This window comes from Rhincodon typus, chromosome 4, assembly GCF_021869965.1.
Source record: "Rhincodon typus isolate 14 chromosome 4, sRhiTyp1.1, whole genome shotgun sequence".
Lineage (NCBI taxonomy): Eukaryota > Metazoa > Chordata > Chondrichthyes > Orectolobiformes > Rhincodontidae > Rhincodon > Rhincodon typus.
Window position 1 is genome coordinate 10,376,563 of NC_063335.1, and position 25,125 is coordinate 10,401,687.

Genomic DNA, 25,125 nt, shown 5'->3' on the forward strand with positions numbered 1-25,125 from the left:
GCTGATTGATTGACAGTTTACTTATCAGCTGAAGCTCCATCCCATGTTCAATTCACATCTAAGATGGAACAGTCCCTTTTCTTGACGTGCTGGTTGAGAAACCCATTAATGGATTTTCCATTATTGTCTACTAAAAGTTCTCTCATCAGTCAATAAACAAATTGGAGCTCATCTTGGTCAATGTGCATAGCGTTAGCTACACCAGCAATCTTGCAAATGGGACCATAGAACGTGCTCACCTTGCAAGCTCAAAACAGGAATAGAGAGCAAACTTATCCTGCACGACAATGACTATACCAATCAAATCACTGGTATGTATGACACACTTGCAAACTGGCGAAAGGACACCTCTTTTGCACCTGAAAAAGAAACTCCCTACAAAGGCAAAGTAACTCAAAATTTTAGCAGCTTAATAGGAAATCATTTCACACTACACTAACAACAAATTGAAGAGAATCAGGATGTTCTGTTCATGATATGGCTCATTTACACTTGCTTAAAGCAACACACACTTTTATGCAAGGACTCATTCTCATTCAGAAAGAATATATTCAACCCTTAAATCTTTTTGAATTACCAGGGAGTTTAGGGTGCTTACAGTTCTTTTTCCATACTAACACCCTGGCCCATTGAAGTCGACCTGACAAACAAACAGTCAGCACCCTCATGTAGTGTAAACTGTTGATAGCGTTTGAAATTACTGTGTCTGTCCTGAAGATTGCAAGATGAATCAACATGTCTCACTTCAGCGATTTTCAGGTCTTCATTCTATTCAATCTAGGGGAAACCCATCAAATTGATCACAATCATGAGGTTTTAGAAGCACAGAATCAATTGCTCCAGCTGAAATAAACTTTTCACAATACCATTTCTGCCTGAAATATTCAAGTCAAGTCAACATTAGGCAGGATTCTTCATATTAAAAAGAAACAACTTTCACTTATATAATGTCTTCTGCAACCTCAGGATATCCCAAAGCATTTTGCAGCTAATGAAGCACTTTGAAGTGGTCACTGCTGCAATGTAGAAATGAATTAAATATTACCCTTGGCAAAGTTGTATTTGACAAAAGCTGCATGTCTGTTTTAATACAGGAAAGATAACCTGCAAAATATTTCAAGAGATAAAACCTACCAATTATATTACCATTTACATATCTCTATGTTTTTCATAGAGTCATAGAGTAATACAGCATGGAAACAGGCCCTTCAGCCCAAACTGGTCCATGGTGCCCACTCAGCTAGTTCCAACTGCCCGCATTTGGTCCCAATCCTTCTAAACCATTCCTATCCATGCCCCTATCCAATCTTATTTTAATGTTGTTACTGTACTTGCCTCAACCACTTTCTCTGGCAGCCCCTTCCATATACGCACCAGTCTCTGAGTGAAGAAGTTGTCCCTGAGACCCTTCCTCAATCTATCCCCTCTCATCCTAAACCCATGCCCTCTAGTTTTCAATTCCTCATCCCTGGGAAAAAAACCATATGCATTCATCCTGTCTATGCCCCTCATGATTTTATACACCTCAATAAGGTCATCCCTCATTCTCCTACGTTCCAAGGAATAAAGTCCTATCCTGGTCAACCTCTGCTTTTTTTCTTCCCTGAAACTCTCTACCTCTCTTTCCTCTTTACAATAAGTCTCTTTGATCAAGCTTTTTATTCATCTGGCATAATGGTAACTCCATTGGCTCAGCCTAATTTTCTGCTTAACGATGCTCTTGTGAAGTGGCATCTACTATGTGAAAGCTACCCATAAATATAAGTTGCTGTTTCCATGATAATTAAGGACCCCATGGCATTGTGTGAAGACCACAAGGCTCTCAAGTGACCTAGCCAACATTTATCTCTTAATCGTGACCACAAGCATGTTAACTGATCATTCATATTAGTCGTTCGCTGTTTGCAGGATCATGCTACGTGCAAAGGTGGCTACTGCATCTGTATGTACAACAGCAGTGACTGCATTAAAAGTTATTTGCAGATTCTGAAGCAAATTTGAGACTTTCAGAGGATGCCAGAAAGCACTCAGATTATTGTTGTTTCAAGGTCTCTACCTACTGGCTTCTTCAAAATGACAAAAAAGAAACAAAATCATCCCTTCGGTATACATACCAAGATACTTTTTGAGTGGAATGCAATTCTTGAAATCATCAACTGGGGACAAAAGATTACAAATTGTTTCAGCGGTCTGCCCTGCTGGAAAGTTACTATGGTCTCCACAATTTGTAAGAATTTCTACACAGTCTGACCTATAAAGGGAACAAAAATTTTGTAACATGAACAATACTTGGAACTATCAGATATACCATATTCTAAAACAATTTGCACATGCACATAAATTAGAACAGTTTTAGATTGCATGCAGTTGTGAGGTCACATCACGAACCAGGTACACATGCAAAAAATGAGAACACAAGAAATAGGAGCAAAAATAGACCTTGAAACTATTTTGGCCAGCGCTGCGATACAGTAAGCATCAGCCCCCACTCCTATGTAGCACTGCTGACTCTGAGCTCAAAAATCTATTCACTTCAGCTTTGAATATAGCTGACAGTTTAGCAATATCAGCTCTCTGGGGTAGAAAATTAGAACAAATCACAACTCTGAGTGAAGAGATTTCTTTTTGCACGAGAGACCCTGAGACCATGCCCTTTTGCTCTGAACTTGCCAGCCAGGGACAACAGCTTCTCAGCATTTATACAGTCAGCCCTCAGGAGCTTCCGTGTTTCAATGGAATTACTTCTTTTTCTGAACTCCAGAGAATATTGCCTCATTCAATTCAATTTCTCCTCATCAGATAACCTCTCATCTCTGGAATCAACTTAGCTAATGTTTGCTGTACTACCTCTAAAACAAGTATATCTTTCCTTAGGAACTGAGAGCAAAATAGTATGCAGTGATCCTGTTTTGGTCTCACCAAAGCAAGTACAATTGTACTCAGTCTTTCTCTTATACTCCAAGCCTTTTGCCATGAAAACCAAAAATACATTTGCTGAATTGATTGCTGTATTTACATGTTTCATGCAAAAGAGCCCAAAAGCCCTGTGAACACTAACATTTAACAGTTTCTCACCATTTAAAACAAATACTCCGTTTTTACGCTTTCCCTCAAAGTGATCAGCCTTACACTTCTCCTTAGTTACATTCAATTGTCACCACCTTCTACACTCGCTTAATCTGCCTGTCTGCAGAATCTTAGATGATTATTAAATATAGTTTCATATCATGAATAAACCTGGATATATATTTCATTCCTTCATCTTAGAAATTAATACAAATTGTAAATAAGTAAGTGAGGCCGAAGAATTGAACCTTGCAGTATTCACGAGTATGGACAACCCGAAAAATACTGGTTATTCTCACGCTCCTTGCATTAGAATTCATTTCAGTGAAATCTTCTGCACGAACCACATCAATTCTTACAGTTTCTATATACATGCTAACGTGTTAGCAAACCTTCATTAGATTGTTTAATATGCTATTTAACTTCAACAGCAGTCTTCCATCACAGAGACTGAAATGCTAACGGGTTGAAGGGTGCAGAATCACATAATCCCTGTAGTGTGGAAGTAGACCATTTGGCCCATTGAATCCACACCAATCCTCCAAAGAGCATCCCACCCTCCTACCCTATTCCTGTTTCCCATGGCTAATCCACCTGTACATCCCTGGACACTATGGGCAATTTAGCATGGGCAATCCACCTAACCTGCACACCTTTGGACTGTGGGAGGAAACCAGATGACCCGGAGGAAACCCACACAATCATGGGGAGAATGTGAAAACTCCACACAGACAGTTGCCCGAAGGTGGAGTCAAACCTGGCTCTCTGGTGCTGTGAGACAGCAGTGCTAACCACTCAGCCACTTTGCCGCCCACCCAGTCACAGGTAGTGGGTGCGTAGGAAACCAGACCCTGTGCGATCAATCAAAATGGAGAGTAGGTAATTGTTCCAGCTGTGATAATGGCATGGCACACATTGCTGCAATTTCTTACTCCAAAGTTTGGTGTAGGCCTCTATATTGTTGAATAAAAGATCAGCCACAGTCAGTTCCCATCATTAACTATGTAGAGGTAAATTAATGGTAGAAGGGTATCAGAAAATTCAAACCCCACTCCAAACTTCCTACACAAAATCAACACTGAGGAAGTGCTGCATTGTCTGAGATGTGATCCATTATTTGAAATATCAAACCCTGATCCATCTGTCCACCACAGTGGTTCTGCTGACACTCTCTGAAAAGCACAGCATCTTTTCTGATTATTGCGCTTTTGGTAAAAGGTTTCATGTAACAATTGGTTACTCATTTCATTCACAGTTTGGGATCTTTTGAGTGTTGACCATCTGCCTTGTTTGCCACACTAAGCATTTAAATTGTCCAAGGCTGAATTTTAGGCCTAAACATGCTAAAGTTTCTCAAACAACTACATTAGATAATAAAAATCAAACCTAAATAAGAGGTATTGCATTACTAAAAGGTTCAAGCTTTTCAAATCTGGAACAATAGGGTGCTCTATCAAATTTAAGAAATAGTCCAAATTAACAGTAGAACAAAGCTGAGCAAAAAGTGGTTGTTTGTTTTAGCATTTTAAGATAAGACCTTTCACAGGTAGCATCACAATGGATTGTGGTAATGATCTTTGTACAAATCTCTTCCATTTTATATTAGTAATTCTTTGGGCTGGACACAGGTGTTATCAACACTGACGTCTGGATATCCACTTTGAGAAGTTCCCCGGTTCAAAAACTTTCAGATAAAAATGTTTCAAGGTTGTATGTGGTGCTCCTCCTGTGCCAACATCTTCAAAAAAAAATGAGAAATAGCAAGATAACTGTAAGAGGTAAAATAAAATAAAACTGGACAGACCACTTGGCAACATCAGATGGACTGCAGTGGTTCAAGGCAATTTGGATTTGGGGAACAAATGACATCCACATCCCATAAAAGATGGGTGAAAAATTAATCACTTGATCGTTACCCCATGATTTTGTGAAGGATTCTCACTACAATATGTGAAAATACATTTCCAGAAAATGATAGCGCATTAAAATGAACAGAAAACATTGGAAATAAACAGGTCAGTTTATATCAATAAAGTAAAAAGGCAAGTTATGAGTTTTCTAGTGTGTACAGGCAGTCCCTAGGATGTGAATGAGTTACGTTCTTGAGATTGTTCATGAAGTAGATTTGTATACAAGTCAGAACACAATGCAGGACAATATAAAGTAGCTGTTTGTAGGCACAAGAAATGATCCAATGTTGGATCTTTAAAATTACCAATGCTGCATGGGAATGCTTTTGATGTACGAGCATTCAAAGGACAGGCATTCATAGGTTGGGGACCCCATGTATTCTCAATCAGGGTGCTTAATAAAAGAGGGATCATTTTATATTATAAATAGACACACTTGTGAAGGAGAGGAAGTTAATGCATAAAAAGCTACTTAGTAGAAAACCTTGAATGATTTAAGATAAGCGAGGTGAAGGAAAGACACAAACAGCAAGCCAAGATGACTTAAGAGATAAACAAAAAAGTGAGAAAAGTAGTGAAACTACAATGATAAATGCCAATTTTAAATTGAAATAAGAAATGTCTGTAAAACAGTTGAGTGATCTGATTGTAATTTCAAATCCACATTCGCCCACGCCTGATAACCTTTCAAACTCGTGCTTAACAATCTATCTACCTCTGCCTCAAAAATATGAGGACTCTACAACCAGCAACTTTTCAGGGACACAGTTCCAACGATTTATGGCTCACAAAATTTATTGCTCAATCACTGTTATAAGTGGGTGACTCCTTTTTTATTAAAAAGTCTAGATTCTGCTTTAAGAGGAAACAACCTTTCCACATCTACATTATCTAGACTCTTCAAGATTTTGTATGTTTCAATCAAGTTGCCTCTTCCCCTTCTAAAAACCAGTGGAGACAAGCCTGCCTTGACTAAGTTTGCCTTGTAAGATAAGTTCCATATCCAGTATTCATTCTCTGAACTGCTTCTGACGCAAATGCATCCTCCCTTAAATAAACTGAACAATACTGTGCATGACACGAGAGATGCCGTCTCACCAGTGCCTGTGTAACTGAAGCATAACCTCAACTTTTGTAGTCAATCAGACTCACGATAAATGATATCCAATTACTTGCTACACCTTCAAGCTAGCCATTGCATTTCAGGTATGAGGACACCCAGTTCCCTCTGAAATTTAGAGCTCTACAATCTCCCACCATCTGGAAAATATGTTCATTTTTTTTCCTGCTACAAAGGAGAATTTCACATTTTACCACATTATACGCCATTTGCCACATCTGCCAACTCACTTAACTTACCAGTATCATTTTGTAGCCTCCTTATGCCCTTAATGCTTCCTACCTATGTAGGTCATCAGCAAATTTAGCAACATAGCTTTGTTCCTTTCATCTAAGTCACTTATGTAAACAATAAACTGATCCTGTAGCACATCACCTAGTGCATTCCTGAAAAAGACCTATTTATACATACTTGTTTCAGAGATACTAGGAACTGCAGATGCTGGAGAATCTGAGATAACAAGGTGTAGAGCTGGACGAACACAGCAGGCCAAGCAGCATCAGAGGAGCAGGAAAGCTGACGTTTCGGGCCGAGACCCTTCTTCAGAAATGGGGGAGGGGAAGGGGGTTCTGAAATAAATAGGGAGAGAGGGGGAGGCGGATAGAAGATGGATAGAGGAGAAGATAGGTGGAGAGGAGACAGACAGGTCAAAGAGGCAGGGATGGAACCAGTAAAGGTGAGTGGAGGTGGGGAGGTAGGGAGGAGATAGGTCAGTCCAGGGAGGACGGATAGGTCAAGGGGGCGGGATGAGGTTAGTAGGTAGGAGATGGGGGTGCGGCTTGAGGTGGGAGCAGGGGATAGGTGGGACGAAGAACAGGTTAGGGAGGCGGAGATGAGCTGGGCTGGTTTTGGGAAGCAGTAGGGGGACGGGAGATTTTGAAGCTTGTGAAGTCCACATAGATATCATTGGGCTGCAGGGTTCCCAAGCGGAATATGAGTTGCTGTTCCTGCAACCGTCAGGTAGCATCGTTGTGGCACTGCAGGAGGCCCAGGATGGACATGTCGTCTGCGGAATGGGAGGGGGAGCTGAAATGGTTCGCGACTGGGAGGTTCAGTTGTTTAGTGCGAACCGAGCGCAAGTGTTCTGTAAAGCGGTCCCCAAGCCTCCGCTTGGTTTCCCCGATGTAGAGGAAGCCACAACGGGAACAGCAGATGCAGTATACCACATTAGCAGATGTGCAGGTGAACATCTGCTTGATGTGGAAAGTCTTCTTGGGGCCTGGGATGGGGGTGAGGGGGGAGGTGTAGAGGCAGGTGCAGCACTTCCTGCGGTTGCAGGGAAAAGTGCCGGGTGAGGTGGGGCTGGAGGGGAGTGTGGAGCGGACAAGGGAGTCACGGAGAGATTGGTCCCTCCGGAAAGCAGATAAGCGTGGGGAGGGAAAAATGTCTTTGGTGGTGGGGTTGGATTGCAGATGGCGGAAGTGTCGGAGGATGATGCGTTGGATCCGGAGGTTGGTGGGGTGGCACGTGAGGACGAGGGGGATTCTTTTTTGGTTCTTATTGCGGGGACGTGGTGTGGGGGATGAGTTGCGGGAAATGCGGGAGACACGGTCGAGGGCGTTCTCGATCACTGAGCAGAGGAAGTTGCGGTCCTTGAAAAACGAGGACATCTGAGATGTACGGGAGTGGAATGCCTCATCCTGGGAGCAGATGCGGCAGAGGCGAAGGAATTGGGAATAGGGGATGGCATTTTTGCAGGAAGGTGGGTGGGAGGAGGTGTATTCTAGGTAGCTGTGGGAGTCAGTGGGCTTGAAATGGATATCGGTTTCTAGGTGGTCGCCCGAGATGGAGACAGAGGGGTCCAGGAAGGTGAGAGAGGTGTTAGAGATGGTCCAGGTGAACTTAAGGTTGGGGTGGAAGGTGTTGGTGAAGTGAATGAACTGTTCGAGCTCCTCGTGGGAGCACGAGGCGGCGCCCATACAGTCATCAATGTAATGGAGGAAGAGGTGGGGTTTAGGGCCAGTGTAGGTATGGAAGAGGGATTGTTCCACGTAACCTACAAAGAGGTAGGCATAGCTTGGGCCCATGCGGGTACCCATGGCCAACTCCTTTGTCTGTAGGAAGTGGGAGGAATTGAAAGAGAAATTGTTGAGGGTGAGGACGAGTTCGGCTAAGTGGATGACGGTGTCAGTGGAGGGGGACTGGTCGGGCCTGCAGGACAGGAAGAAGTGGAGGGCCTTTCGGCCATCTGTATGGGGAATGCAGGTATATAGGGACTGGACGTCCATGGTAAAGATGAGGTGTTGGGGACCAGGGAATTGGAAGTTCTGGAGGAGGTGGAGGGTGTGGGTGGTGTCATGGACATAGGTAGGGAGCTCCTGGACCAAGGGGGAGAAAATGGAGTCGAGATAGGTGGAGATAAGTTCGGTGGGGCAGGAGCAGGCGGAGACAATGGGTCGACCAGGGCAGTCAGGTTTGTGGATTTTGGGAAGGAGATAGAAACGGGAGGTGCGGGGTTGGGGAACGATGAGGTTGGAGGCTGTGGGTGGGAAGTCAGCTGAAGTGATGAGGTTGTGGATGGTTTGGGAAATGATGATTTGGTAGTCAGGGGTGGGGTCATGATCAAGGGGGCAGTAGGAGGAGGTGTCGGAGTGTTGGCGCCTGGCCTCGGCGATGTAGAGGTCAGTGCGCCATACTACAACTGCGCCTCCCTGGTCCGCGGGTTTTATGGTGAGGTTGGGATTGGAGTGGAGGGAGCGGAGGGCTGCATGTTCTGCGGGGGAGAGGTTGGAGTGGGTGAGAGGGGTGGAGAGGTTGAGGTGATTGATGTCACGACGGCAGTTGGAGGTGAAGAGGTCGAGGGATGGTAGGAGGCCTTGGAGTGGTGTCCAGGAGGAGGGGTGTGTTGGAGGCGGGAGAAGGGGTCAGTAGAGGGAGGGTTAGGTTCACAGTTGAAGAAGTAAGCGCGGAGGCGGAGGCGGCTGAAAAACTGCTCTATGTCCAAACGTGACCGGTATTCATTGACGTGTGGGGGACAAAGGTGAGCCCTTTACTGAGGACTGACCGTTCGTCCTCAGTAAGGGGGAGGTCTGGGGGGATGGTGAAGACTCGGCAGGGCTGGCTGCTACTGTCTCCTCTGGAGCTGCTGGCTGTGGAGGCGGTGGGTGCAGCAGCGTCGGCGTTGGGCGGAGTTGCGTCGGCAGTGGTGGGCGAAGTTGCTCTTTGTCCCCCTCCATCCACACATCAACGAATACCGGTCACGTTTGGACATTGAGCAGTTTTTCTGCCGCCTCCGCGCTTACTTCTTCAACCGTGAGCCTAACCCTCCCCCTACTGACCCCTTCTCCCACCTCCAACACACTCCCTCCTTGGGGACACCACCCCAAGGCTTCCTACCCTCCCTCAACCTCTTCACCTCCAATTGCCGTCGTGACATCAATCGCCTCAACCTCTCCATCCCTCTCACCCACTCCAACCTCTCCCCCACAGAACATGCAGCCCTCCGCTCCAATCCCAACCTCACCATAAAACCCACGGACAAGGGAGGTGCAGTTGTAGTATGGCGCACTGACCTCTACATCGCCGAGGCCAGGCGCCAACTCTCCGACACCTCCTCCTCCCGCCCCCTTGATCATGACCCCACCCCGACCACCAAACCATCATCTCCCAAACCATCGACAACCTCATCACTTCAGGTGACCTCCCACCCACAGCCTCCAACCTCATCATTCCCCAACCCCGCACCGCCCGCTTCCATCTCCTTCCCAAAATCCACAAACCTGAATGCCCTGGTCGACCCATTGTCTCCGCCTGCTCCTGCCCCACCGAACTTACCTCCAACTATCTCGACTCCATTTTCTCCCCCTTGGTCCAGGAACTCCCTACCTAAGTCTGTGACACCACCCACACCCTCCACCTCCTCCAGAACTTCCAATTCCCCGGTCCCCAACACCTCATCTTTACCACGGACGTCCAGTCCCTATACACCTGCATTCCCCATACAGATGGCCTAAAGGCCCTCCGCTCCTTCCTGTCCTGCAGGCCCAACCAGTCCCCCTCCACTGACACCCTCATCCACTTAGCCAAACTTGTCCTCACCCTCAACAACTTCTCTTTCAGTTCCTCCCACTTCCTACAGACAAAGGGGGTGGCCATGGGTACCCACATGGGCCCAAGCTATGCCTGCCTCTTTGTAGGTTACGTGGAACAATCTCTCTTCCGTACCTACACTGGCCCTAAACCCCACCTCTTCCTCCATTACATTGATGACTGTATGGGCGCCGCCTCGTGCTCCCACGAGGAGCTCGAACAGTTCATCCACTTCACCAACACCTTCCACCCCAACCTTAAGTTCACCTGGACCATCTCTAACACCTCTCCCTCCTGGACCTCTCTGTCTCCATCTCCGGCAACCACCCAATATCCATTTCAAGCCCACCGACTCCCACAGCTACCTAGAATACACCTCCTCCCACCCACCTTCCTGCAAAAATGCCATCCCCTATTCCCAATTCCTTCGCCTCCGCCGCATCTGCTCCCAGGATGAGGCATTCCACTCCCGTACATCTCAGTTGTCCTCGTTTTTCAAGGACCGCAACTTCCTCCGCTCAGTGATCGAGAACGCCCTCGACCGGGTCTCCCGCATTTCCCGCAACTCATCCCTCACACCGCGTCCCTGCAATAAGAACCAAAAAAGAATCCCCCTCGTCCTCACGTACCACCCCACCAACCTCCGGATCCAACACATCATCTTCTGACAATTCCGCCATCTGCAATCCAGCCCCACCACCAAAGACATTTTTCCCTCCCTACCCTTATCTGCTTTCCGAAGGGACCACTCTCTCAGTGACTCCCTTGTCCGCTCCGCACTCCCCTCCAGCTGCACCTGCCCCTACACCTCCCCCCTCACCCCCATCCCAGGCCCCAAGAAGACTTTCCACATCAAGCAGATGTTCACCTGCACATCTGCTAATGTGGTATACTGCATCTGCTGTTCCCGTTGTGGCCTCCTCTACATCAGGGAAACCAAGCGGAGGCTTGGGGACCGCTTTACAGAACACTTGCGCTCGGTTCGCACTAAACAACTGAACCTCCCAGTCGCGAACCATTTCAGCTCCCCCTCCCATTCCGCAGACGACATGTCCATCCTGGGCCTCCTGCAGTGCCACAACGATGCTACCCAAAGGTTGCAGGAACAGCAACTCATATTCCGCTTGGGAACCCTGCAGCCCAATGGTATCAATGTGGACTTCACAAGCTTCAAAATCTCCCCTCCCCCTACCACTTCCCAAAACCAGCCCAGCTCGTCCCCACCTCCCTAACCTGTTCTTCCTCCCACCTATCCCCTCCTCCCACCTCAAGCCCCACCCCCCTCTCCTACCTACTAACCTCATCCCGCCCCCTAGACCTGTCCGTCCTCCCTGGACTGACCTATCTCCTCCCTACCTCCCCACCTCCACTCACCTTTACTTGCTCCATCCCTGCCTCTTTGACCTGTCTGTCTCCTCTCCACCTATCTTCTCCTCTATCCATCTTCTATCCGACTTCCCCTCTCTCCCTATTTATTTCAGAATCCCCTTCCCCTCCCCCATTTCTGAAGAAGGGTCTCGGCCCGAAACGTCAGCCTTCCTGCTCCTCTGATGCTGCTTGGCCTGCTGTGTTCATCCAGCTCTACACCTTGTTGTCTCATTTATACATACTCTCTGCCTCCTGTTAGTCAACCAATCTTCTGTCCATAACAATGTGCTAACATGAACTTTTATTTTCCGTAGTAACCTTTTATGTGGCAAATTATCAAATGCCTTCTAGAAATCTAAGTACAGCGCATTACCTCCTCAAAAGACTTCAAATCACAAAACTGGGTTAACTCTGCTGATTACCTCAAATGTATCCAACTACCCTGTAATCACTTCTTTAATAATAGCTTCTAACATGTTCCAATGACAGATGTTAAGGTAACCAATCAGTAGTTTCCTGCTTTCCGCCTCCCTCCCTTTTCAAAAACAAAGGGTTGCAGTGGCTACCTTCCAATCTGTGTGGACCATCCTGGAATCAAGGGAGTATTGGAAATTTAGTATGAATGCGATAACTTTCTCGTTCTTTGGGGATTAGGATGAGGTCAACCATGCACTTATATGAAACAAAGAACTATGGATACTGGAAATCTGAAGTGAAAACAACACTGCATCGGTGTTCTGATGTAATTCTAACAAAGGGTCCCTGGACTCGAAGAGTCAACTCTGTTTTTCTCTCCACAGATGCTGCCAGGCTTGCTGAGTTTCACCAGCACTTTGTGTGTTTGTTTCAGACTCCAAGCTCGTCAGCCCAGAGCTTCAACAAATTACTCAGTACCACTTTAATACATCTTTAATTTATCTGTCATTTTCTTATTTTCCATTATTAATTCTCCAGTTTATATGAGCAACAGTTTTTAACTCTTTTATTCTTTAAACATTTACAGAAATTTTTAATATTTATACCTCGCTTCCTCTTATACCCCAGTTTTTACCTTTATTCATTTTTGGCTATTTTTTTGATTTTAAAAAAAATATTCTGTTCAATCTTTTGATCTGTCTTTGCATGATTATATGCTTTTTTTAAAGCCTGATACTACCTACACATTTCTAGTTAACTACTGACAATAGATTTGGCCCTTGGAATTTTCTTATTTGAATGTCCCTAATCTGCATATTCTGCAATATCCCTATAAACGTCTGCAACTACAATACTACTGAACTATCCTTTAACCTAATTTGCCAATTTGCTTTAGCCAGCTCTGCTTTCGTGCCCTTGATATTCTTATTTAAATTGAAGACATAATCACAGACCCACTATAAGATTATGAATTAATCCTCTCACATTGCACAACACCATTGGTATACTTGCTCTTGTCAGCTACAAAACATGCTGCTCTAAGAAGCTCTTCTGAAAATATTCTATGAATTCCTCATCTAGGCTACCTTTCCCCATCTGACCTTCCCAGTTGATAGGGAGATTAAAATCCCTTTATTGTCATGCCCTTTTGAAAAGATCCTGTTAATTACAGTCAAACAGTATAATAGCACGGACAACGGCCCATGGGGTTACTCCCATGGACTCAAATCCACTTCTCCCACACCGGTCATTGAACCATGTATTCATCTCTCTGATCTGATTTCATCTCTATCAATTTGCACACGGCTCGGGTAATAACGCAGAGGTTGTGATCTTTGAGTTACTGCTTAATTTGGACTCTAGCTCCTGATAAAGGTAATTCTCCTATAATGCGATAGATGCATTCTTGTATGACCTTGAGCCCATTGAGCCCATGCTGATCATCAAGCACCTATCTATTCTAATCCCATTTGCCATCATTTGGTCAATAGACTTGTACACTATGGCATTTCAAGTGTTCATCTAAATACTTCAGAAATATTGCGATGGCTCCTGCCTCTACCACACTTCTAGGCAGTGAGTTCCAGATACCAATCAATCTCTGGATGAAAAAAATTCTCCTTTTCTTAAATCTATGCTCCAGTTAATTGACCGTTCTGAGGAGAAACATTTATTCCTATCAACCCTATGTGCACCCCTCAAATTTGGTACACCTCAAAGAGGTATTCGCTCAGCCTTCTTTGCTGCAAGTATAACAACTTTGACTTGTATAGTCTATCTCTTCATAGCTGTAACACCCTAGCTGGGTCAACATCCTGGCGCACCTCCTCTGCAAACTGATGACTTTCATATAGTACGGAGACCAAAATTGCGCTCAGTACTCCAACTTTGGCTTAACCAATGTCTTGTACAGCTCCAGTGTAACCTTCAAGCTCTTGTACTCTATGCCTCGACTAATAAAGGCAAGAATCCCATATGCCTCCTTAACCATCCTATTCACCAGTCCTGTTGCTTTCAAGAATCTACGAATATGCACACCAAAATGTTGCTGATCCTCAATACTACCTGGAGTTCTACCATTCACCATTTATTCTCTTGCCTTGTTGTTCCTCCCAAAATGCTTTTCAAGATTAAACTCCATCTCCTATTGGTCTGCTCATCTGACCAGGCTGTATATATTTTACTGTAGGTTAAAGAATCATACAGTACAGAAGGGGCCCTTTGGCTTAATGAATCTACACTTTCTCGTTATAGAGTTCATGAACAATTTTAGCGTCATCCATGAACTTACTGATAAAACTTCTTATACTTGTATGCAAGTTGTTAATGTACAATACAAATAGCTAAGGCACCAAGCCCTGTGGTAAGCCACTGGACATAGACTTCAAGCCACTGGAGACAGGCTTCCAGTCATAAAACAACCTTCAACTCTCACCCTCTGTCATCTACCACTAAACTAATTTTTCAACCCAATTTGCCCTGGATCCCAAGGGATCTTATCTTCTTGACCAATCTCTATTGCGCCACCTTGTCTAAAGCCTTATTGATGTTCATGTCGACCAAGTCAACCACACTATCTTAATTCATGCAGCTCGTCACCAATTCAAAAATCTCAACCAAATTGTCAGACATGATCTCCCTCTGACAAATCCATGCTGACAGTTGCCCTCAATGCCTTTCACACTTTGCCTATTCCAGTTAATATTGGTGAAGTTGAAATCCCCTATAATTATTCCACTGAGATTTGCCAATATCTCATTTTTTACATCTGATACTTGTCTACATATCTGCTCTTTTATATCTCACTGATTGGTGTTTATAGTACAAACACAATGATGTGATTGCACCTTTTTTAAGTTGTACTCATATAGCCTCAATCAAGGAATCTTCCGAGATATCTTGATCAATATTGCACTACCTCTTAAACAAAACCTTCTTCTATATCGCCTGAAAATTCCATAGCCTGGAATTCTGAGCAGCCAGTTCTGTCCTTCACTTAACTATATCATTGTGATAACAATAATACCATAATCCGCATGCATTAATCAGCACGCTCAACACATCTGCCTTACTCACAAGACTCCTTCCATTAAAATAAATACCATCCAACCTTGCTATGCTCCTTTGTGTTTTAACTGGACTAAGTATGCTTTATCTTCCACATTGACTTGATTTTCCTTCTACATTTGTCTGCATATTGCTGCCTATTTTATCACCACTCCAAATTCCATTTGCCCGCCAAATTAGTTTAAACCCTCAATAACAGCAATAGCAGACCTCCACAATGATGTTGATCCTGTTATGATTCAGGTGGCAACAAGCCAATCTGAAGTCATGTCCACAGAAGTACTCATCTAATATCCCTCACTGTTGAGTCTCGTACCACTATTCCCCTTTCTCTCTTTTTCTAGTTGCACTCCCCAAAAGGAGAGGTTACTCCCATGGACTCAAATCCACTTCTCCCACACCGGTCATTGAACCATGTATTCATCTCTCTGATCTGATTTCATCTCTATCAATTTGCACACGGCTCGGGTAATAACGCAGAGGTTGTGATCTTTGAGTTACTGCTTAATTTGGACTCTAGCTCCTGATACAGGTAATTCTCCTATAATGCGATAAATGCATTCTTGTATGACCTTGCACTATGAAAAATCGCGTTATTGGGAAATCGCTACAGAAAATCACTATACCTGTACAGCAGAAAGTTAGTGTTATCCAAACATCGTCCACTATTCATCAGTTGCGTTACAGCCAATTTGCATCAACAAAACACACGTTATAGCAGGACTGCCTGTACTGACTGTGCAAAACCTTCTTTACAGTCCTACCTATGTCACTAGTACCTATGCAGACTACAATGATTAGATCCTGCCTATCCATCACCAGGGTCCTCTCCAGTTATGAGCAGATGTCAGGAATGCTGGCACTGAGCAGACAACACAGCCATCTGGGCTCACTCTTGACTGCACAGAATGGGGTCAAACCCCCTCACTATATTGTCCCCTTCTACAACTACATTCCTTCTTATTTCGACTTGAGTGGCTTCCAATACCGTGCTGTATTGGCACTTAGCTCATCTGCCCTGCAACCCTCTCTCTCATACAGACAAGGTGAAAGAATCACTCAAACCCGTTGGACGAGTGCAAAGGTTGAACCTCCTGTCCTCTGGATCCCTTCACCTACCTCACACTCTTGTGTCCCTGAACACTGACCAAATCAAATGACCCAACTCCAAGAGGTTTGATTGTCTCCGAGCACAAAGATTCCAGCTAATCTTCCCTCTCCCCAGTGTTTCGCAGTGTCTGTAATTCAGTCTCCAGTTCAAATTCTGAGCTAGAGCTGCTCGAACTTTAAACACTTGACACAGGCATGCTTTTTTCTGGACCAAACTGGTATCCATTACCTCCCATATGCTGCAACTGTGACATATAACCTGCTTGCCATCGTTTGTGTTTTTTAAGCAACTACTTAACTAAATATAAAGTTTAAAACAATGCTAAGTTTTTATGTATTTATTAACTTTATCACCAGCTACAAAATATTTTGAGCCTGGGGAACAGAATAAAACTTTAATCACTTACCAGATACTCGGAGGGATAAGGCCTATTTACAAGAACTCTGATGTAACAGTTGAAAGAAGATGTGGTTCCACAAGAACAAAGACTCAGAATTCTTGAAGGTAAAATTCATAAGTTACAGTGCTAAGATTATCAATATCAAAATATGCCTCGTCAGTATATATCATTAAAAGAGTTGCAATCTTCAATTTTGATTAGAAGCAGTTATAAGTTTTGCTCTCAAATTCAATTTTTATTTTTAATTGGAACTGACAGAATTCCTGTTACCGCGCAAAAGTACCACTTGCAGACAAGCAAGATAGCAATTTGCTGTGACCTCCCAAGTGCATCCTTATTTCTTACCCCAAGCACTAAGTGATACAGTAACTGCAGCAAAAACACTACTGCACACTGGTCTTCATGAAATGGTAAACAGTTGAGCTTCATTGTGCAACTCTCTGTTTAATTATTTGAATACAAAAAAAATGCATTTAACTAAATAAACAAAGTAAAAGCTACAATAGGAAAGAAGGAATGTATAAAGCATAAACCATGAAAAAACACACTTTATAAAGTGGGCAATTAGATGAAACCTCAGTGCCCCAGCAAAATAGAACTTACTTGCATATACTTCCTCCAGACTTGCTGTGGCACGGTTTGATTTGTAATAAGCAGGCAATTGCTTTCCACATTTCTGGTTGACAGGTCTTAATATTTTTCACTGGTATGTTCATAAATGGCATCTTTATGGTCCCTTTCTCCCAGAGTTTCATGTCATTCTTGGCTCCTTGGTCTGACTGAGTATTGCAACTGCGGAATAATTCTGTGGGTCTAAACAACATAAAATTTCACTTGCTGTTTACAAAGAACAGGAAATTATTAACTCCAATGATTACCCCTTCATTGACTATTAGATTCTTTCTGGCAATGCATTGTACTTGTATTCCCAATGACAATCTGGATTATTTTTACAAACTAAAAAATCTCTGAATTAGTCATTGTGCAGTTGAAACACTAAAATTCATCAAATCAGTAATTTGTTTGTAAATAAAGGCAAGATTACTTTAAAAATATTTACCAACAAAAATAAGATCAATTATAATTCTAGCTCTTGATGTTGTGTTAACTTGGTACAGTGCAGCTTGAAGTAATATTGACAAATTATTGACAAGTAATGTTGACAAATTATTATATTGAGCAAGATTAGATAATGATTCAGTTCAAAATTAACAACAAAGTACCACGATCTATAATAAGGGAAGGGGGTGGGAGAAACAGCTATCCACCTACACGTTTTTGAACTGAGGTCAGGTTAGAAATTTAAAATAACAATAAAGTGGATGTCTGCAATCCCAAATCTCATGAAAAAGTCTTGATAGAACAATTATTTTCTCTCCCAAACAATTTTGCTCCCTTGTCTCTTGAAGTGTTTTAATACCTCTCTTCACATATCTGTGTAGATATTGAATAGTGGCTAGTTATTTGAATGGGGTCGATCCAATTTTCATCCAATATTTACACATATGCACTTTCCAGCGAGAGAAACCTGGTGTGGGAATCTTGCCAAACCGGTCTCCTTCCTATAAAGAAGGATGCCAACTTAAGTTGGAGAAATATCATTTTTAGTTTTGATGGCATAAAAAACAATCAGGTTAAAGTTCATGCAGTGTCAGACTGAAGGGAGCTGCTTTGGAATACTGCAGGGCACCAAAACATGAAAGATCAGAGAGGTAGTTAGGGTGGTGGGTCTCAGGTAGGCCAGGTCCACACTTAGGAGAAGAATAGAAGTGTTCAACAAAGCAATCAAATAACAGTCAATTACCCTATTTACAGAACTATCATTATTTGACACTCTTTTCTGAGACTTACTAAGTTCTTTACTCTCATTGACAGCAAATGAAAATTATTAGTTAAAAATTCTTCGTTCTAGACTATTTGAGACTTTTTTGTCCTATTGACCCATTGTTCTTTGATTATATATTCTTTCAGCACAGCTAGCTGAACAGCACGGATGCATTCTTAGAAATTAGACGTGCTGCGAGCACTCAGATGGGGTGACTAAACACAGCTCATAGCATTGTAGCTCTCTTAGAAATTATAAGCTTTTACAGAATATATCAATTCTAAAATCTAGGCAATTGAGAGGATCAGGCTTCAGTATAAACTTAATTTAACATTAAAAGACACAATTCAATAGCTACATTTATAGGGGAATCAGAACTTTGCTTAAATTCCTTAATTTACACACAAGGGAAAAACCTACTCATGTAGCATTGCTTGAGCTGTGCAACGCTGATTATGTAAATCACTAGAACAGACAGTGTCATGGATCATTAACTGTGCAACTTGCATGGCATTTCTCAATGATATCAAAGATGACAGTTATGCGTGCCAGTCTGTTAATGCCTAGGTCATGTGGTACACTCTCTTGAATTCACATAGTCTGTGTTGTAACTCTAAGAGCAATGTTGTGCAAATGCTGGCCCATCCAGTGAAGGCCACAACCCTGAACAAATAAAATAAATTCTTCCCCAGACATTTTCATCATTAAGAAAAACAGAAGCTTCAGGAAGCAGTTTGAATGATTTGTGAATAAAAACTATACAATGCCCTGCAGCTGCATACAAACTTTAAAAAAATACTGAATTAGCAGCTATTCCCTAATTCGCTGTAACATTTAATAAAAACATTCAATCATCTGCAGAAATGAAGTACATATTTATAATCAATGTTGAATTCCAATTTTTAATAGAAAGCACATCCCTTCCTTTGATCGCCTGATTACTCATTTGTATTGAAGTATCAGAAAACAACAGTGGTCATTAGGTAGAATAATGTTACAAGTTTAGTGGCTAGGACCTGCAGATTCAATTCAATCTAGACTTCAAAAATCATACATCTTGGAGTAGATAGCAGTTGTATCATCACTGTCTCTGAGCAAGGAGCCCTTGGTAAAAGTTCCATGTGTTCCAGAAGTATGTAACAATATCTCTGAAAAGGCTGATTAAAAAAAATCATCTTGGGTAGAATCTAAGCATCTGGCAGTATCTGTTCTGATGAGGGGTCATTGGAGCCAAAACGTTATCTCTGATTTCTCTTCAGAGGTGCTGCCAGGCCTGCTGAGCTTTTCCAGCAATTTCTGTTTTTGTTTCTGATTTACAGTGTCTGCAGTTCTTTTGGCTTTTATTTAATATCTTGGGCAGAATTTCCACTCAGGTGTACTGGCTTTTTGTAACAAATCTCCACAGATTGCTTACCAATCACAAAAAGAGGCAGAACCTTAAACACAAATTACACTCAGCACAAAGAGTTTTCAGAATTTTCACACTACTTTAAAAAAATGTCACGCTAGAAAGAAGGACCTACCACTAATTTGGCATATATAACTGAATTACATTCCACTGAGGAGGCAATGGCTAGTGGTATTATGGCTAGACTATTAATCCAGAAACTCAGCTAACGTTCTGGGGACGTGGGTTCAATTCCTGTATTCGCTGGAATTTGGATTCAGTAAAGAATCTGGAATGAAGGTCCAACGATAACCACAGAGCCATTGCCTTTGTTTTTTAGGGAAGGAAATCTGTCATCCTTAGCTAATCTGGCCTACATGTGGCTCCTTGGGTAATAAATGCTGGCCAAGCCAGAGATGCCCACATTCCATGAGTGAATTAAAAAACAGTAGATAAACATATCACACCACATAACTTGCCCTTTTAGGGCTGTTGTGGCACAGTGATAGTGCCACTACGTCTGGGCCAAAAGACCTAGGTTCAAGTCTCACCTGCACCAGAGGTGTGTCATAACATCTCTGAACAGGTTGACTAAAAATCTCTCTTCGTCCTCCTTTCAGCGGTGGCATTCAAACACCTTAATTAGCAACACTGCACGTTCACAGAATGAGAATATTACACAGACATCTTTTGTTAAATAAGTTAACAAAGGAATTTAGAATGCAAAACATTAATACAAGTCTCAGACAAAATTTTCTTACAAATCAAAAGTCCTATAAACCAATCCATGCTCCTAAAGAGTATGGGTCAATCTAAGATATCTCGTTTCCCAATCTTTCCTCAGAATTCGTTCCTCTTAACTTGTAGCAACATTGCTGTTCTTTTCATATCCTTTCCAGTCCATTACTTTTTGTCATAACTATACCAAACATTGCAATTACACTTTTTTATATTTCTTATTGAATAACAGAATGGTTACAGTGCAGAAGTCAGCTATTAGGTCCATCATGCCTACACTGGCTCTTCAAAGGAAGATGATTACCTACTGTCAATTACCTGCTTTATCTCCATACCCTTGCACACTACTTCTTCCCGAATCAAAAACAAAGTTGCTGGAAAAGCTCAGCAGGTCTGGCAGCATCTGCAGAGGAGAAAACAGAGTTAACGTTTTGGGTCCAGTGAGGAAGGGTTAACTGAGTTTTGTTAACTGAGTTCTGAGGAAGGGTCATCGGACCCGAAACGTTAACTCTGTTTTCTCCTCCACAGATGCTGCCAGACCTGCTGAGCTTTTCCAGCAACTTTGTTTTTGTTCCTGATTTACACCATCCGCAGTTCTTTTGGTTTTTACTTCTATCCGAATAATTATCCAATGCCTTCTTGAATGCTTCAATCAAACCTGCCTCCAAGGCACTTGCAGTCAGTACATTCCACATTCTCATTACTTACTGTGAAAAAGTTCTTTCTCACATCACCCTTGCTTCATTTGTACATCATTTTAAATCTATGCCATCACGTTCTTGTTCCTTTTACAGAGCGGGAACAGCTACTTCCCGTCTTCTTTATCCAACATGCTCATGATTTTGAAAGCCTCCACCAAATCTCCTTTTTCACTTTGCTTCTCTTCAAGGAGAACAGTTCCAACTTCTTCGATCTATCCTCATAACTGAAGTTTTGAATCTGCACCCTCCAATGCATTCACACCTTTCCCATAATGTGGTGCCCACAATTGTACACAGTACTCAAGCTAAGGTCTAACAAGTCCAACATCATCTCCTCGCTCTTATATTCTGTCTCTATTAATAAAGCCAGGGATACTATATGCTTTACTAATGCTCTCCACTTGTCCTGCAACCTTCAATGATCTAAGCATACATACACCCAGGTCCCTCTGTTCCTTCATCCGCGTTAGAATTGTACCTCCTATTTTATATTCATCTCTGCATTGAACCTCATCTGCTACCTGTTATGGCACAGAGACAGACAGCCAAATGAAATTGGCTTTTCTGTCTTTGTATTTGCAACACAAAGTTAAAAAAAAGTAAAAGTAAAAGTAAAACCTTCAAAAGATTCTCAAAATTGACTCCAATAGTTCCGAGCCAGACTTTTGAATAATCAGTCCCAGACTCTGCAAATGATCAATTCTCGTCACCGGTTTGTATCTTAAAACAAAAGCCTCAGCAATTTATTAACAATTTTGTAACTTCAGTACTGTAAAACTAACAAAGTAATCGAATTGATCTATGCTTTAAACGCAAAACCTTTGTTTTTAGCCACATTCACACAAAAGATGGACAAACACAAAGTTACAGAATAAACAAAACAAAATAACAAAACTGGCCAAGACTACTTCAGTAACGCAAAACCTTTGTTTTTAGCCACATTCACACAAAAGATGGACAAACACAAAGTTACAGAATAAACAAAACAAAATAACAAAACTGGCCAAGACTACTTCAGTAGTTTTCATGATGTTGTTCCACAGGCATAGATGATGGTTTCCTGGTTGATTTTCTGAAGGTGTCAATCAGGTCACCTTTACAGATAAAGGCAGTAATACATATAACTTAGCTTCTATTCTCTGAGCTTCCAAGAGCTGCTCATGGGAGGTTAGGCAGAGAGCTTTCAAATTTTCATGCTATAGCACCAAAAGCCATATTCTTTCTTTCTTTCACCAAAAACATAGTCCAAAACTCAATTCAAACTCTAGCCAATCCTTGACAACTGGAATTGTCTAATGTTCAACATCTGCTTGAGTACAAAGTCTTTTCCGGACTTGCTTAAACTAATTACCAGCACTGATCTGGTTAATAGCCAACTTCTGCTATCTGTTTAAACATAATGCTCTTACCCAGTGATGAAGCATCTGCCCTGATTTGCCTTACCAAAATGCAACACCCCACATTTATCTAAATTAAACTCCATCTGCCATTCCTTGGCCCATCTGATCAAGCTCTTATTGTACTCTTGGATAACCATCTTCACTATCCACTATGCCACCAATTTTGGTGTCATCTGCAAACTTACTAACTATACCTCTTATATTCACATCCAAATCATTTATATAAATGACAAAAAGCAGTGGACCCAACCTCAATCCTTGTGTCTCAGCATTGGTCTAAGGCCTCCAGTCCGAAAAACAACCCTCCACCACTACTCTCTGTCTCCTTTCTTGAAGACAATTTTGTATCCAATTGGCTAGCCCACACCTCCCCCACCGGATTCCATATTTTTAATATCCATTTATGAATATTAACTGGTCATAAACAGTACTTGTCAAAAGAGTTTCACGGCTGTCTATCTCACTCTACTGATTTTTCGTTACATGCTGAGGGTGCTACAATTCAGTGGGATGAACACGTCACTTGAAAGGAATAACAATTTTGTTACGAAGTAATTAGATACAATCTAACAGACTCCTGACTTGTTCTAAACTTTATTACATTAATACAAAGAGCTTGTTAATACCTACAAATCAATTAGGCAAGGAATCTGGGTAGACTTTGGAACTCTCATACACGTGTTTAACATTGAAAGACACCACCGAGCACATTTTGAACTCACTAAGACAAAGGGATGTCAGTCAATGTGCCCTGGTTCCTCTTCTGTCCCTGTACTAATATATTACTGATTTAACTCTAATATTGGTAAAAGACTTAGCAAAGTGGCAATATTTTTGTTATTTTTACATTTGAAGAGAAGTACAATGAAATACTGCAACCAAATAAAATCTGCTGTACTGACTTAACTCTACTGTTTCATTTTTACTTTTAATAATCTCAATTCATGACTAGAGTCTAACTCATATGGTAACAAAGAACTCAGGTAAATTATAAACAATTTTGCATTCGAAAGTAATGTTCTTTTGCTTTGCAAGTATAAACAAAATTGGACGAGAACCACATAAAAGACTAGGTCCGAATGGTGAAACTTTTACTACCTTGTTATCTGAGTTATGTCATGGCATCAGACAATGATTACTTAAAGGTTAAGGATAGAACACTGCAGATTAAGTTTTACTCTCTGTTTTAATGTGCACTCAGCATATCGTGCACCTCTAACTGAACAATTGCATTTTCTGTCTACTGTGAAAGATTTGAGCAGAAGTAAGCACAGCTAATTCCCACATGATATTGGGGGACTGAGCACGAGGAAGAAATGAAACCTGCCATCACTATGTAGTCTGGTCTGTAGGTGACTCCATTACTTCATCAATTAGTTGATTTTGTAACTGTCCTCTAAGGAGTCACACAATGCTAAGGAGGGGCAAACTTCTGACAGTTCATGAAGACAGTCTATGTACCTTATCTGAAATTAAGGATGTGCAGTAAATGCTGACCTCAACAGTGGCACCCACATCTTGTGAATTATTTTTTAATACAAAAAGAAGTGAAATGTATAGATTCAAGTCAAGGAATATCTACCATGGCATGATCAAGACATTTAATTGGCAAGTACATCATTATTTAAGTCCTACTCCAAATCTCTAGATTATGACCCTATTCTTTCATTTGTAAATTAAATAGCCCACATTTTTGGCATACTTACATAAGAAATGTTAACACTAAAATTAATTTGCCATTGTCTGCATGGTTGGAAAATTAATCAAGATGCTTCTGAAAATTTTTGCCTTGGTCTACAGCTCTTGCTATTTTAAGGTTGCCAGCAAATTTGAACAACATGGATTTGGTGTCTTAGACCTTTGATACTTGCAAAATAATAGGCTCCCATTGACAATGAAGGCACAAGGACTTTAAAGGAAAAGTTTCCTCTCATTTCTTTCTTTTCCTTTTTGAGAGGGAAACACAGTTTCTAGTGAACCCAGCTAGGGGACTTAAACACAGGATTACGTTTGACATGGACTGGTTTGAATGAAGGGTCTGTTTCCATGCTGCAGGACTCTATGACTGTGACTCACATTCATTGCTTGCCAATTCATTCTTTGATTAGGTGTGCATGGACCAGAAAATTCCCAACTCTGTGAATCTGACCTTTAAGAATCGCTGGCCGAACTTCCTATTGATTGGTTCAGTGGCGAAGGGTAGAAGCTGCCGGTATGAGATGTGTTAAGATTTGAGACAGGTGACGTAAGAGGGCTGAACAGGATCCCTGATGAAGAATACAGGATGGACAGAAAGCCTGATTCAGTGCTCTGGCAGTGTTCTCAAAAGTTCGCAAATAAAGATTAACATATAAAAGTTTCCCTCCAGCCCACATTGCCTTCAATTCCCACACTCTTCACACCTCACCCATGTTAACCTAAGCCCTTTTACTCACCCCATGGCACCTCTCACTCACCATGTGATGTAAGACCATGTACCCAACTCTTTTGGTTCTCCCACACCCTACACGCTAACATAGGACCTCGCATGCACTCCCATCACCACAGTCACTTTGCCAAGATTTAGTATGTACCCACCCACACCCTC

At 42.2% G+C, this 25,125-nt stretch overlaps 1 protein-coding gene across 2 annotated transcripts in view; it reads right to left on the minus strand.

Moving 5' to 3' along the window:
* reck (reversion-inducing-cysteine-rich protein with kazal motifs) overlaps positions 1–25,125 on the minus strand; it is a 166,182-nt gene that overhangs the window by 43,715 nt on the left and 97,342 nt on the right. For both annotated transcript variants that reach the window (XM_048596336.1, XM_048596337.1), the window contains 2 exons: positions 17,091–17,300; positions 2,115–2,251 (listed from right to left, as the gene is read on the minus strand). In XM_048596336.1, the coding sequence (XP_048452293.1) occupies positions 2,115–2,251; positions 17,091–17,300 (347 nt within the window). The remainder of the gene's footprint in view (positions 1–2,114; positions 2,252–17,090; positions 17,301–25,125) is intronic.